Source organism: Dreissena polymorpha, chromosome 8 (genome assembly GCF_020536995.1).
Source record: "Dreissena polymorpha isolate Duluth1 chromosome 8, UMN_Dpol_1.0, whole genome shotgun sequence".
In the NCBI taxonomy this organism is placed as follows: domain Eukaryota; kingdom Metazoa; phylum Mollusca; class Bivalvia; order Myida; family Dreissenidae; genus Dreissena; species Dreissena polymorpha.
In genome coordinates, this window is record NC_068362.1 from 94,115,172 (window position 1) to 94,131,927 (window position 16,756).

Genomic DNA, 16,756 nt, shown 5'->3' on the forward strand with positions numbered 1-16,756 from the left:
ATAGTCGGAGATGCTGTCTTAGAACAGCTCTTGGTAGTTAATTTTCATTAAACATGAATTTGTAGTCTTGTTCCGAGAACTCCAAGATGTATAAATAAATTATATTGATATATCTTTCGTTTGGACACTGACAGAAGCACATTTTGAACAAAATCATAAAGGTAAAAATTAAGGAACAATATGCCCGAAACTCTATAGACAACAAATATCTTTGTCATATTAAATTTGTGCACAGAGAGCTATGTAGATGAACCTTTTATATATTTTTTATTTCTCGATGTTTTGATTTTCGCCCAAGGACCGTGATATGAATAAGTCTTGCGACTTTATGGGCTATCATCTGTCTATCAATTCAATATACACATCCATTAAATTATATTTTAGTATTGAATGCAGTTTTTATTATGACTGGTGTGATTAAAGAGATGGTCGTCCTCCATAATAAATCGGTCCAACCTCTCATCCATCCATTCTTTCATCCATTTGTCCATCCATCCATCCACTCATCCATCCATCCATCCATCCATCCATCCATCCATCCATCCATCCATCCATCCATCCATCCATCCAAACGACCAACTACAAATCCATCCATACATTCATCCATCCATCCATTCATTCACCAAGCCATCATTATTGTTTGTCATGTTTATATAGTTTATAAATCGTTGTATTAATACATATAACATTTCTTGAGCCCTTTTATACACTCATGCATGCAAGTATTTGCAGATCGTAAATAAGACAAACACGTATCCATTACATTTTATGCACATGTTTATTCAAACTGCACACTTGTGTACGCAGATATAAATGATACTGCATGAACATCAAATCATATTAATTATATTTGTCCCCACATGCCATATTATATTAGTTTGTTATTAAGATTGAAATATACGATATTTTAGTATTATATTGAGACGAAGTTTTCTTTCCATACAGTCAAATCACACATTCATACATTATTGCGTTTTGTAAATGGCAAGTCTAACAACGATACTTTCCGGTGGAAAATTGAAGTCAGATTGGATTATTAATAGCCAGCGGGCAAATGACGGTAGACTATTCTGGCTTTCAGAGACGATTTCCAGACAGGTTGATCGCTCACTGACCTTGATATCATGTAAGATGGAAAGTATTACATTTAAAGAAAGTGCAGACTGTGCTTCAGAGCCTGAGCCCACCGTGTATTTGTTCATAGTTTGCAATAATAATAAATATTAAAAACCATTGATAGTCTAAACCTATATGTTTTAGCTCCAGTGCATAGAAAGCCTAAGGCTTATTTGAAACGCTCTCGAGCCCATTTCCTGGACCTAGATCCAGTACTTGGGGCCTATGGAGAAGGGTGGGGATCGAACCCGACACTTCTCGATCGCTAGGGATGTAAAACCATTGTTAAATCAACGCGTTCGTCCAAAAAGAAATATTTTCCTCCATTGCTAAAAAACAAATTTAGCCAATAAGAAAAACACAGCGATATCACTCTTTAGAAGGCGGTTCGCTTTTTTACTCGTTTTTCAGCAGAAGCAGATCTGATATACTAATCACAAACAAAAGGTTCTGAACATATATACTAATTAAGAGCAAATGAGCCGCACTCTGGGTTATTAAGGCCTTTAACGTGCCGTGGAGTATCGTCCCATGCTAGACTGTGCAGTCCGCACAGGCCAATCGGGGACGACAACTTCCGCTTTTATGGTATTTTTCCTTTAAAGGAATTCTCTTCTTATCAAAAATCCAGTTAAAGCGGAAAGTATTGTCCCTTTTAAGCCTGTGCGGACTGCACAGGCTAATCTGGGACGACAATTTAAGCATATGTATTAATCCGCGTTTTCCCACAGCGCGGCTCGTGACTCGAATCAGAACAACCAGACATAAAACCTTCTGGACCTCATTTGGGAAAACTATGGAAACCTGCGCCCAAGTTGCATTCACTTCAATATTTAAATGACAAATTTGTATACATTACTGTACAGAATAAAACAATTATCCAAAAGATACATGAATATAAATACACTGAACGCACGCAAAAACAGCCATTATAATAATAATAATAATAATAATAATTTTTTTTGTGCACATAACAAATACTACAATCCATATGAACAGTTATTAACAATTCAGAAATATCACAGATAGTCACCATAATAGATAATAATACATATATATATATATATATATATATATATATATATATATATATATATATATATATATATATATATATATATATATATATATATATATATATACACACATATATACATATATATTTATATATATGGTTTATATTCTATTACACTTTATCACACTTATTTGTCAAAATTAAATTATAATGAAATATAGATATAAAAGTGCACTGGATAACCCGTAAAGTTTTGACGAAAGATCGTACAAAACTTATTTCCAACGGGGTCCAAAGCCGTCACATGTAGCTACATATAGCTATAATATCAATAACATTAACAAGAAGTGCAACGAGAAAAAAAAGGAGTGCATAAGTAAATAAAGCTCGATTGGTCATGGTCGGCTCGGGTGCTACTTTAATGTACACCGGGTACTCTTAAGTATACTTAAATGTATCCCGGGTACGGAAAATATACTTACACGTAATCGACCAATTAAGACTGTACCCGAGTTTTATTCCCGTCCAAAATCCGATGTCCTAAAACGCGCTACGGAATACAAAACAAAATTCTCTTTGAAGAAGACCTGCATCGACATGCTTTTTTGAGTAAAGGTTTCGATAGTATAAACTGGCCGGGTACGTGTTAGTATATTCACCGTACCCGGGGTACATATAAGTATACTTAAGAGTACCCGGGGTACATGTAAGTAGTACCCGAACCGAGAATGACCACTCGTTCCCTCGAGTTAGTATGTCGTGGGAACGAGATAGAAAAAAGGAGTTCAATTTGAACAAGAAATATCTTTAAAAAAGATATACCGTGTTGATAGTTTTATGAATGAGATCAAGGATAGCGAACGTCTTTTTCTGTGCAGTTCTTAGCTGCATCACACGCAGCACGGGATGTTACGCGGAGTTTTCGCGGCTTATTTTACATTATTAAAAAGTATTATTTAAAAGATGGAAAGTATTACATTTAAAGAAAGTGCAGACTGTGCTTCAGAGCTGAGCCCACCGTGTATTTGTTCATAGTTTGCAATAATAATAAATATTAAAAACCATTGATAGTCTAAACCTATATGTTTTAGCTCCAGTGCATAGAAAGCCTAAGGCTTATTTGAAACGCTCTCGAGCCCATTTCCTGGACCTAGATCCAGTACTTGGGGCCTATGGAGAAGGGTGGGGATCGAACCCGACACTTCTCGATCGCTAGGGATGTAAAACCATTGTTAAATCAACGCGTTCGTCCAAAAAGAAATATTTTCCTCCATTGCTAAAAAACAAATTTAGCCAATAAGAAAAACACAGCGATATCACTCTTTAGAAGGCGGTTCGCTTTTTTACTCGTTTTTCAGCAGAAGCAGATCTGATATACTAATCACAAACAAAAGGTTCTGAACATATATACTAATTAAGAGCAAATGAGCCGCACTCTGGGTTATTAAGGCCTTTAACGTGCCGTGGAGTATCGTCCCATGCTAGACTGTGCAGTCCGCACAGGCCAATCGGGGACGACAACTTCCGCTTTTATGGTATTTTTCCTTTAAAGGAATTCTCTTCTTATCAAAAATCCAGTTAAAGCGGAAAGTATTGTCCCTTTTAAGCCTGTGCGGACTGCACAGGCTAATCTGGGACGACAATTTAAGCATATGTATTAATCCGCGTTTTCCCACAGCGCGGCTCGTGACTCGAATCAGAACAACCAGACATAAAACCTTCTGGACCTCATTTGGGAAAACTATGGAAACCTGCGCCCAAGTTGCATTCACTTCAATATTTAAATGACAAATTTGTATACATTACTGTACAGAATAAAACAATTATCCAAAAGATACATGAATATAAATACACTGAACGCACGCAAAAACAGCCATTATAATAATAATAATAATAATTTTTTTTGTGCACATAACAAATACTACAATCCATATGAACAGTTATTAACAATTCAGAAATATCACAGATAGTCACCATAATAGATAATAATACATATATATATATATATAGATATATAGATATATATATATATATATATATATATATATATATATATATATATATATATATATATATATATATATATATATATATATATATATACACACATATATACATATATATTTATATATATGGTTTATATTCTATTACACTTTATCACACTTATTTGTCAAAATTAAATTATAATGAAATATAGATATAAAAGTGCACTGGATAACCCGTAAAGTTTTGACGAAAGATCGTACAAAACTTATTTCCAACGGGGTCCAAAGCCGTCACATGTAGCTACATATAGCTATAATATCAATAACATTAACAAGAAGTGCAACGAGAAAAAAAAGGAGTGCATAAGTAAATAAAGCTCGATTGGTCATGGTCGGCTCGGGTGCTACTTTAATGTACACCGGGTACTCTTAAGTATACTTAAATGTATCCCGGGTACGGAAAATATACTTACACGTAATCGACCAATTAAGACTGTACCCGAGTTTTATTCCCGTCCAAAATCCGATGTCCTAAAACGCGCTACGGAATACAAAACAAAATTCTCTTTGAAGAAGACCTGCATCGACATGCTTTTTTGAGTAAAGGTTTCGATAGTATAAACTGGCCGGGTACGTGTTAGTATATTCACCGTACCCGGGGTACATATAAGTATACTTAAGAGTACCCGGGGTACATGTAAGTAGTACCCGAACCGAGAATGACCACTCGTTCCCTCGAGTTAGTATGTCGTGGGAACGAGATAGAAAAAAGGAGTTCAATTTGAACAAGAAATATCTTTAAAAAAGATATACCGTGTTGATAGTTTTATGAATGAGATCAAGGATAGCGAACGTCTTTTTCTGTGCAGTTCTTAGCTGCATCACACGCAGCACGGGATGTTACGCGGAGTTTTCGCGGCTTATTTTACATTATTACATATTGCTGGTCATAAACCTATAGATACAAAACGGAAAACCAAAAGAAGAATGGTAGTGAAAAAAAACATATGAGTCAACCGGCCACACGCGAAGTATACTTATTTATAGGCGCGTTCTTCGAAAAAAACTGTTTTAGGGGTTTGTCGGGCATTGCTATTTGATTCGATTATTAACAGTATCGAGAATCATCGCGCTCATGCTTACTACATTAGTCAATATGGCGGAATAATTATTGTTAATTTAATAAAAAATAATATTTATCATTGTATTGTTGAAAACACATAAAGAATCTATTATTGAGATACCATAATTATATTGCAGAATATCTTCATTTAACATATTTCTGGTCTAAGGAAATTTCCAGGTCACCTAGTTCACGGATAGCGTCTTTATTGTAAGAAGAATAACAATATCCGCCCTATTTTTTAAACCTTCGACAATATTATAATGAACGTTTTTGTTGATTGAATAAAAAATATACCACACATAGCATTTCGATTCGTGTCTTTTCAAAAGCGCGGTTGCACTTTTGGAAAAAAATATTAAATTAATTTTGCGCAAACTTAACACAGTTGTGTATTTTGACAATGACCGGGCTCTCGTCTTTGTTTTTTTTTTTAATAGTTTTGAATTAATGAAGAAATTATCAAAAACGATACCTGAAGCGAAGGTTTGTTGACATCCGATTGTCCCACACATAGCCGAAAAATTACGTGGTACAGGCACATTGATAATAGTGATCGATTTCGCAGTACATTGCAAATACATTGCGCCGGGTACCATAATCTTGATGACAGGAACCAAACTGGAAATCGCTATGTACACAAATCTTACTGTCAGTTGTGAAATGTACAATTTTCATTATTAACATTGACCTGTTCGGACATTTTTTTTCTCTAAATGATTTAATGCATATGTTTTAACGTACGTGCGAAGTTACACAATTTAAATTTAAGGTGTAAACAAGTGAACAGGTTTGTAATTCTTTATTTGTTAAAGCTGTGTGAAGAACTCGAGAAGTGTGTATTTAACTGTTAAGTGTGTTACCTTTATCCGGTTAATTTAACCTGTTTGTTAATCTATTTTTACATAGAAATGTTATCGAAATGTATGTTGTCATAATGTTTAGTGAGATACCTCACTCTGCAATTGAAATCCCATATGTGTGTTTATTATATAATAAATAAGTAGATACAATAAGTATAATTGTTAATTAAGTGTTCTATCAATTACTATTTAAATTATATATACAACTATAAGCAAATGATTACTTGTAATTTTACTGCACATGGATGATGCAGCAGTTATTGATCATTTAACATTCAACCAAGAGTCATTTCATGCTGATACATTTAGCCTCATTCTGCGAAAACTGGGCTTAGTGCATAAAGTGTCATTCCAGGTTAACCTGTGCAGTGCACACAGGCTGATAAGGGTGAAATTTTCTGCTTTGATGGCATTTTTTCTTAAAAGGGAGTCTGTTCTAAACAAAAATCCATTACTAGGTGGAAACTGCACAGGCTAATCTGGGAGGACACTTAATGTCTATTGGTCATTGTCGGCTCTGGTACTACTTAAATGTACCCCAGGTATATAAAATATTCTAAAACGTACATGGCCAATTTAGACTGTTCCCAAGTTTTATTTCCGCTCAAAATCCAATGTCGTAAAACGTGCTGCAGAATACAAAACAAAATTCTCTTTGAACAAAACCTGCCTCAACATTCTTAATTTAGTATAGATTTCTATAATAAAAAGACCTTTTTAAAACATATTGACATAAATATGAACATTCAAAAATAGCCAACAACCAATGAAGCGTTAGAATTCCCAGGTACGTTTTAGTATATTTTCTGTACCTGGGGTACATTTAAGTAGTGCCCAAGCTGACAATGACCAATCAAGCGACACTTTAAGCTCATGCATTAAGCCCAGTTTTCCCAGAACGAGGCTGCATTAATCAGGCATAGCGGATCATGCTGATAAATGTAGTTTTTCAATGTTGATATACTTGTTAGGGTATTGTACTGCCATTACCTGTCCTCTGCAGTTGGCAGTGCAGTATCTGTACGATGTCATCAGGAAACTGAAATGAGCCTCGCTCTGGGAAAAAGAGATGTTATGCATGTGGGTAAAGTGTAGGTCCAGATTAGCCTTTGCAGTCTTCACTGTCTTATTATTGAAGACTCCCACTAAACTGGATTTTCGCAAAGGAAAAACTTCATTAAACAAAAAATAACATTTAGGATACTTTCATACTGTGCCTGCTTAGCAAAAATGCAGAGGCTAATCTGGGACCACACTTGACGCACTTGCATGAAAACCTGTTTTCCCACAGCTAGGTTCAAATGTAATTATTTGTCATGGTATTTAGGAAATATTTTAGATTATATGATAAATTCCATTTTTTTAAATATAATTGCAAAGACATGATATCATTGGAAATAATGGGATACAGGGTTTCAGTGGGTATAATGGGATACAGGGTTATAGTGGGAATAATAGGATACAGGTTTATTGTGGCAATATTGGGATTCAGGGTTCTAGTGGCAAAAGTGGGATACATGGTTAGTGGGAATAATGTGATACAGAGTTCCAGTGGGAATAATGGAATACATGGTTCTAGTGGAAATAATGGGGACACATGGTTCTAGTGGGAATAATCAATAATGGGATATAAGGTTCTAGTGGGAATAATGGGAAACATGGTTCTAGTGGAAATAATGGGATACAGGGTTTCAGTGGGAATAATGGGATAGAGGGTTCCAGTGGGAATAATGGGATACATGGTACCAGTGTGAATAATGGGATACAGGGTTCCAGTGGGAATAGTGGGACACAGGGTTCTAGTGGGACTAATGGCATACATGGTTCCAGTGTGAGTAATGGGATATAGGGTACCGGTGTGAATGATGAGATACAGGGTTCTAGTTGGAATAATGGGATACAGGGTACCAGTGGGAATAATGGGATACATGGTACCAGTGTGAATAATGGGATACAGGGTTCCAGTGGGAATAATGGGATACAGGGTTCTACTGGGACTAATGCCATACAAGGTACCAGTGTGAATAATAGTATATAGGGTACCAGTGCGAATAATGGGATACAGGGTTTTAGTGGGAATAATGGGACACATAGTACCAGTAGGACTAATGGGATACATGGTACCAGTGGGAATAATGGGATACAGGGTTCCAATGGGAATTATGATACAGGGTTCTAGTGAGACTAATGGGATACAGGGTACCAGTGTGAATAATGGGATACAGGGTACCAGTGCGAAAATTGGGATACAGGGTTCTAGTGGGAATAATGGGATACATGGTTCTAGTGGGAATAATAGGATACATGGTTCTAGTGGGAATAACAGGATACAGGGTACCAGTGGGAATAATTGGATACAGGGTACCAGTAGGAATAATGGGATACAGTGTCTTGTGAGAATAATGAGACACAGCGTTTCAGTTGGAAAAATGGGATGTAAAATTCCACTTTGAGTTGTGGGATACATGGTTTTTGTATGAATGTTGAGCTTTATGCTTTATTAAGAAAATTCAGAAATGTCCTTTAAATTGGGAAAGGAGTATTTAAGGTGTACACTTCTTAATTGTATGTTGAGCTGTTGCATAAACAATATTTGTAATAACATGTACATGTATGCTTAAACATTTTTATTTTTATAGCTTAGCAGTCCGTGTAAGTCATGTCGACGAAAGACAACCCTCTTCTGGCAAAATGGTCAGGATCAGGTATATCTCATGATTTCATATTTATAACATAAACCTATCTCATGATTTCATATTTATAACATAAACCTATCTCTTGATTTTATATTTATAACATAAACCTATCTCATGATTGCATATTAATAGCATAAACCTATCTCATGATTTCATATTAGAAAATAAAACCTATCTCATAATTTCATATTAATAGCATAAACCTATCTCATGATTTCATATTTATAACATAAACCTATCTCATGATTTCATATTTATAACATAAACCTATCTCATGATTTCATATTTATAACATAAACCTATCTAATGATTTCATAATTATAAAATAAAATATTAATATTATAAACCTATCTCATGATTTCATATTTATAACATAATCCTATCTCATGATTTCATATTTATAACAATATCTTCGTTTGGGTGTTTTACACATACCTATTCATTGATGCAGTAGTTTTAAACTATAAAAAAAGTATTTGATTTGACTCAGTTTGGTATGCAACTATCATCAAAAATGGGTAAAGCCATTATAGGGTTTTACACTGTTGGTTGGTTCTTTTGTATGTCAGTTTGTACATGTGGACATACATGTATGCACTAGTGAACTTGTGTATGCATTATAAGATTCTTATCTGTTCAATATTTTTGTCTGGGATTGAAGTAGTTTAGCTGCATTCTGGGAATGCATGTGCATATATTGGCTTTTATGGAATTTTTAATTTAAAGGATGTCTCTTCTAATACACTCTAGGCTGAAAATGTTGTCCCTGATAAGCCTTCGCGGACTGCACAGGCTAATCTGGGAATTTATTTTAAGCAAATCAAGGCTCTCCTTGGTTTATGGGCCATCATCCATCTAGGCCTCTGGGCCGTCATCCATCTAGGCTTCTGGGCCGTCATCCATCTACGCCTCTCTTTGGTTTATGGGCAGTCATCCATCTAGGCCTCTGGGCCGTCATCCATCTAGGCCTCTCTTTGGTTTATGGGCAGTCATCCATCTAGGCCTCTGGGCCGTCATCCATCTAGGCCTCTGGGCCATCATCCATCTAGGCCTCTCTTTGGTTTATGGGCAGTCATCCATCTAGGCCTCTGGGCGTCATCCATCTAGGCCTCTGGACCGTCATCCATCTAGGCCTCTCTTTGGTTTATGGGCAGTCATCCATCTAGGCCTCTGGGCTGTCATCCATCTAGGCCTCTCTTTGGTTTATGGGCAGTCATCCATCTAGGCCTCTCTTTGGTTTATGGGCAGTCATCCATCTAGGCCTCTGGGCCGTCATCCATCTAGGCCTCTCTTTGGTTTATGGGCAGTCATCCATCTAGGCCTCTCTTTGGTTTATTGGCCGTCATCCATCTAGGCCTCTCTTTGGTTTATGGGCAGTCATCCATCTAGGCCTCTGGGCCGTCATCCATCTAGGCCTCTCTTTGGTTTATGGGCCATCATCCATCTAGGCCTCTGGGCCGTCATCCATCTAGGCCTCTCTTTGGTTTATGGGCAGTCATCCATCTAGGCCTCTGCATCAAGCAAAAACTTAAATGTAGCTTTTGCTAAACAAGAATTTAAAATGTATTTTAATGATACTTCATAAATAGATATAGCTTGTATATTATAGCATTTGAGATTAACAGAGTCAAGGTCAAGGACACTGTTAGTATTAAACGTAAAGAAAATATTTTAGCAAGGTAGTGTAACCTCCAATGGGATTGCATATGGGGTCTGTTCAAGGTTAATGTTTCTATCATTAAAAAAACAAGGTTCAAGTTTTATGCTGTTATCTGCTCATCAGTATCTATGGGTTGGATATGAGCCTTTAATACTTAAATTTACCGGTAGTACATGTAAGAAAGGTCTTAAATTTGATTAGATTTTCTTAAAGGCTGCAAACGCGTCAAAATGCGCATCTGTGTGGTAAAGGGTAAATAAATAGATAAATAATTAAAAGTCAAGTTTCTCTAAAGATGAATAATTAAAAGTCTGGTTTCTATGTAGGGCTGACTGGCTCCCTGTTAGCATCATCCCTGTCAACCAAGAGTGATCTTTGTGCTTCACGTAAAAGAAAACCAGCTGACACTAAGTCAGATGTACTTGTCACAAAGGTGCCAAGGGAAAATCACAAAACAAGCCTCACATGTAGCTCTCTTCTGCAGAAGATGGAAAACAAGGAGCTGAGCTCAGGTAACTGAATGTTACAATAAAGAAGTTTGTACGCCTTTATCTGGAAAAACTGGGCTACATGCATGTGCATAAAGTGTCGTCAAGCATATGCAGTCTGCACATGTTAATCAGGGACAACACTTTTTGCTTTGACTAGATTTTTAAACTTGAATAAACATTCACAGACATTAGGGTGTTGTTCTCATGATCTGTCTATAAACATTCACAGACATTAGTGTGTTGTTCTCATGATCTGTCTATAAACATTCACAGACATTAGGGTGTTGTTCTCATGATCTGTCTATAAACATTCACAGACATTAGTGTGTTGTTCTCATGATCTGTCTATAAACATTCACAGACATTAGAGTGTTGTTCTCATGATCTGTCTATAAACATTCACAGACATTAGTGTGTTGTTCTCATGATCTGTCTATAAACATTCACAGACATTAGGGTGTTGTTCTCATGATCTGTCTATAAACATTCACAGACATTAGTGTGTTGTTCTCATGATCTGTCTATAAACATTCACAGACATTAGGGTGTTGTTCTCATGATCTGTCTATAAACATTCACAGACATTAGGGTGTTGTTCTCATGATCTGTCTATAAACATTCACAGACATTAGGGTGTTGTTCTCATGATCTGTCTATAAACATTCACAGACATTAGGGTGTTGTTCCCATGATCTGTCTATAAACATTCACAGACATTAGGGTGTTGTTCTCATGATCTGTCTATAAACATTCACAGACATTAGGGTGTTGTTCTCATGATCTGTCTATAAACATTCACAGACATTAGCGTGTTGTTCTCATGATCTGTCTATAAACATTCACAGACATTAGGGTGTTGTTCTCATGATCTGTCTATAAACATTCACAGACATTAGGGTGTTGTTCTCATGATCTGTCTGCAATGTTTACTGTGTAGTTTAACAATGGTGATGTTTGTGTTGACTGCGACAAGGTCATGTATTTGATTTGCTGAATAGTTATTATCTGGATCTCAACCAGGTTGCAAAAACACAATTTAATATGTAGGGAAACAAGGCTCACCGGTTAGTTTGAATTAAATAATAACAGTTTATGTGGTGTGTGATTTTGAAAGAATATTTACATGTCTGCTTTGTTTGTATCCACAGATTGGTGGGTTTTTCCTTAATCTAGCCCATTCTGGAGTCTCTCGCTTACAATGCAGTATTGAATATGAGCTGTGCTCTGTGAAAACAGAGCTTAATGCATGGATGTCATTGTGAAGAGTCTTCCCAGATTGTGCTGTCTGCACAGGCTAATCTGGGATGATATTTTTCACTTTATGAAATTTTTATTTTACTTTAAAACCTACACGAATATCCAGTGCAGGTTTTAAGTGTCATCCCTTATTAACCTGTGCTGACTGCACATTCTAATCTAGGATAACACATGCAATAAACCCCATTTTCACAGAGTGCGGCTCATTTGTTTATATATAGGGAATATCACTTGACTGCACTGCTTTGATGGGTTGTATATAATATAATTAAGTGTCTAGCAAATAACCATACAGTAACTGTTATAGCTTACATGCAGCTATATAAGAAATAGTGGTCACAAGCCATTGACATTGGCATATTTGCAGGTTTGACGACAGGCAGTTTACGGACAAAGCCAGAGCAGCCAGGTTTGTGCAGATTAGCTACAACATTTAAAGACATGAGTGTCTGGTTCTCCTTGGTGGTTTAAACTTATTGTAAATAATTGATCATTATCTGTTGCGCAATATAAATGATTGCAGTAAGTGGCTTTTTTAACTGGGACTTAAATGTATCCTTTGTTTAGGGAAAACCGGGCTTAATGCATGTACTTAAAGTGTCATCCGAGATTAGTCTGTTCCCTCTGCACAGGCTAATCAGGGATGACACTTTCTGTCTATACTGGATTTTGTTCAGATGAGACATCCTTTAAACAACATATTCCAGAAATGTGGAAAGTGGGGTCCCTTAGTCACCTGTGCAGATGGCACAGGCTAATCGGGGACGACACTTTACACACATGCATGAAGCCCAGTTTTTCCTGAATGAGGCACAATAGTTCATGAGCTTAGAAAAGACCATGTAAACAAATCAAAATCACAGTTTAAAAAGCCAATTTCTGCAAACATTTATATTGTGCAACAGGCAATGATTCATTATTTATAATCAACATAAACCACCCAGAACTTGATTCCACTTGTAGTTTTTACCTAATTATAAAATGAGTATAAAATAAGACACAAAAATCACACGTTTTTTTGCAATCTATGACAAAGTTGTTCATGGCTTGATCAGTATAGTCACAGGTGTAACACAAGGAGCTAGGTTATTCATTATAAATACAGTCGAAACCCGGTGGCTCGAACTCGTCGGGACCGGCAACAAAAGTTCGAGCCATCCGGAATTCGAGCCATCCAATTTCCAATAAACTATTGTTTACGGACAAGTCTGCAGTACATTTTCACCCCCAGTTGAAGAGTACACACATTGCTTAAACTCCATTATACTTCGTACTACTTTCTGCTTTTGAATTAATAAGAACCAAATATATACTTAGTACTTGTATTTACCATTATTTCAAACAGTAACAAATACAATAAAGCAAATATCTTAATGTTAACGTTTTAACGTAGCACATTTTGGAGAAACGAAGCGTTTTATAACACCTAGTTGATATTGAACATGCTGTGAGTTTTCGCACTCCTTGAGATAAGTTCTGATTACATTTATACGAAATGCCATCTTTTACTCAAATCAATAAACAATTCAGCTGATAACATGTTTGCAACTGGTGTTAAATCAATTATTGGGAGCCTTAAATCAAGAGGTCCTAATCGATAAACATTTTATGCGACCCGAAACGAGTTTGAGCCATCCGAACAAAAGAACACGTGAAAATTGTCACCGGGACTGTGAAAACAGTTCGAGCCATCCGAAACAATTTTATATGAAGATATAGCAATAAAAATTGGTGCTGTGATGACAGTTCGAGCCAACCGGAAATTCGAGCCAAGCGAGTTCGAGCCATCGGGTTTCGACTGTAAGTGGTAAAATTGTTGCTGTTACAAGAAAACACAAAACAATTCAATTCAACATAAAAACGTTGAGATAACTGTACTAAACATTTACAAACTCAGATGAAATAAAGTTGTAAATTATTTACTACTCATATGTTTCCTTTAACAATACTTCATAAGAAGTGAATGTGAGATAACATTATAAGCAGTAATTGGAATATTTAAAAGATTTGAAAAGTTAAAAATGGTTGGAACAACTTTCTGCTCTGCTATGTTTACAGGTCCATCCCCATGTCTGACCAGTAAGCTGACCTCTAACTTGACCTCTCACTTGACCTCTGGCCTGTTGTCGTTGAAATCATTTGACCTTGGGGTGACCTCTGGGTCACAGAAACACAGTGCATCCCACATGGGCTCATCTACAACATCAAGCTTGAAGTCAACTTTATCAACTAAGGTAGGCAATGACTTGTGATTTGTAATCATGGATTGTAACTTATGAGCCTTGTTCTGGGAAAATGGATCTTAATTTATGTTTGTATGTTCATACCAGATTAGCACAGGCTAATCAGGGACAACACTTACGGCTTTGATAGTATTTTTCATATCAATGAAGTCTTTTCTAAGCCAAAAATCCAGTTTAGCCGGAAAGATCCATCCTTGATTAGCCTATGCAGACTCACAGGCCTATCTGGGACGACATTTAACGCACTTGCATTAAACCCAGTTTTTCTCAGAGTGAGGCTTTTGTAACATATAGCTGTCATGTATGTATTAAATGAGCTGATATTTTGTGTGCAAAACTTGCTGAGTTGGCTATAGAGCGCTTTCAATCTGAGGTATATGAGTGAATATTTCACCACAGGCCTGCTTCATAAGTTATGTGTGGATTTTTGTGGAAATATTATTTATGAGCATTCTGTTCCTTCCTCTGATTCAAGTAGGTAAATTCATCACTTTCTGGCCCTGACTTGATGGCTCCATAGAGCTGTTTAGCTTGCCCCTTACTGGATAGCTCCATAGAGCTGTTTAGCTTGCCCTGGACTGGGAAGCCTCATAGATCTGTTTAGCTTTCCCCGCACTAGATAGCCACATAGAGCTGTTAAGCTTGGCCCAAACTGGATAGCCACATAGAGCTGTTTAGCTTTCTCCAAACTAGATGGCCACAAAGAGCTGTTTAGCATGTCCTGGACTAGATAGTCCCATAGAGCTGGTTAACTTGCCCTGGACTTGATAGCCCCATAGAGCTGTTTAGCTTGCCCAGATTGGATCGCCACATAGAGCTGTTTAGCTTGCCCCGGACAAGATAGCAACATATCGCTGTTTAGCATACCCCAGACTGGATAGCCACATAAAGCTGTTTAGCTTGCCCCGTACTAGATAACCACATATGGCTGTTAAGCATACTCCAGACTGGATAGCCACATAGAGCTGTTTAGCTTGTCCCAGACTTGGAAGCCACATAGAGCTGTTTAGCATACTCCAGACTGGATAGCCACATAGAGCTGTTAAGCTTGCCATGGACTTGGTGGCCACATAGAGCTGTTTAGCTTGCAACAGACTGGATAGCAACATAAAGCTGTTTAGCTTGCCCTGGACTGGATAGCCACATAGAGCTGTTAAGCATGCACTGGACTAGATAGCCACATCAAGCTGTTTAGCTTGCCCGGACTAGATTGCAACATAGAGCTGTTTAGCTTGCCACAGACTGGATAGCCACATATAGCTGTTTAGCTTGCCCCAGACTAGAAAGCCACATAGAGCTGTTTAGCTTGCCCCAGACTAGATAGCTGCATAGAGATGTTAAACATGCCCTGGAATAGATAGCCACATAGAGCTGTTTAGCTTTCCCAGGACAAGATAGCCACACAGAGCTGTTTAGCTTGCCCAGGACTGGATAGCCACATAGAGCTGTTTAGCTTGCCCTGCACTAGATAGCCACATAGAGCTATTAAGCATACATGTACCCTGGACTGGATAGCCAAATAGAGCTGTTGAGCTTGCCCCAGACTGGATAACCACATAAAGCTGTTTAGCTTTCCCAGGTTAAGATAGCCACACAGAGCTGTTTAGCTTTTTCAGGACTAGATAGCCACAAAAAGCTGTTTAGGTTTCCCCAGACTGGAGAGTCACACAGAGCTGTTTAGCTTTCCCTGGAGTAGATAGCCACAAAGAGCTGTTTAGCTATCCCTGGACTTAATACCCACATAGAGCTGTTTTGCTTGCCTCAGACTTGAGAGCCACACAGAGCTGTTTAGCTTTCCCAGGACTAGATAGCCACATAAAGCTGTTTAGCTTTTACTGGACTGGATACCCACATAGAGCTGTTTTGCTTGCCAGAGTGGATAGCTACACAGAGCTATTTAGCTTGCTCCGGACTTGATAGCCTCATAGAGCTGTTTAGCTCTCCCTGGAATAGGTAGCCACATAGAGCTGTTTAGCTTGCCCAAGACTGGATAGCCACATAGAGCTGTTTAGCTTGCCCTGGACTGGATAGCCACATAAAGCTGTTTAGCTTGCCCCGAACTGGATAGCCTCATAGAGCTGTTTAGCTTTCCCTGGAATAGATAGCCACATAGAGCTGTTTAGCTTGCCAAAGACTAGATAGCCACATAGAGCTGTTTAGCTTGCCAAAGACTTGATAGCCACATAGAGCTGTTTAGCTTGCCAAAGACTTGATAGCCACATAGAGCTGTTTAGCTTGCCCCGGACTGGATCACATAGAGCTGTTTAGCTTGCCTCGAACTGGATAGCCTCATAGAGTTGTTTAGCT

The 16,756-nt window shown here is 37.4% G+C and overlaps 1 protein-coding gene across 2 annotated transcripts in view; it reads left to right on the plus strand.

The window, feature by feature from the left end:
• Nucleotides 1-5,865: 5,865 nt before the first annotated feature.
• The window catches only part of LOC127841230 (telomerase protein component 1-like), a 153,018-nt gene continuing 142,127 nt past the window's right edge, over nucleotides 5,866-16,756 (plus strand). Inside the window, exons 1-5 of one of the 2 annotated variants that reach the window (XM_052369888.1) lie at nucleotides 5,866-6,029; nucleotides 8,742-8,807; nucleotides 10,785-10,970; nucleotides 12,574-12,615; nucleotides 14,265-14,440. In XM_052369888.1, the coding sequence (XP_052225848.1) occupies nucleotides 8,762-8,807; nucleotides 10,785-10,970; nucleotides 12,574-12,615; nucleotides 14,265-14,440 (450 nt within the window). In that variant the 5' untranslated portion in view covers nucleotides 5,866-6,029; nucleotides 8,742-8,761. Of the gene's footprint in view, nucleotides 6,030-8,741; nucleotides 8,808-10,784; nucleotides 10,971-12,573; nucleotides 12,616-13,667; nucleotides 14,007-14,264; nucleotides 14,441-16,756 lie in introns of those variants that run through there. The other variant, XM_052369889.1, reaches the window with a different exon arrangement.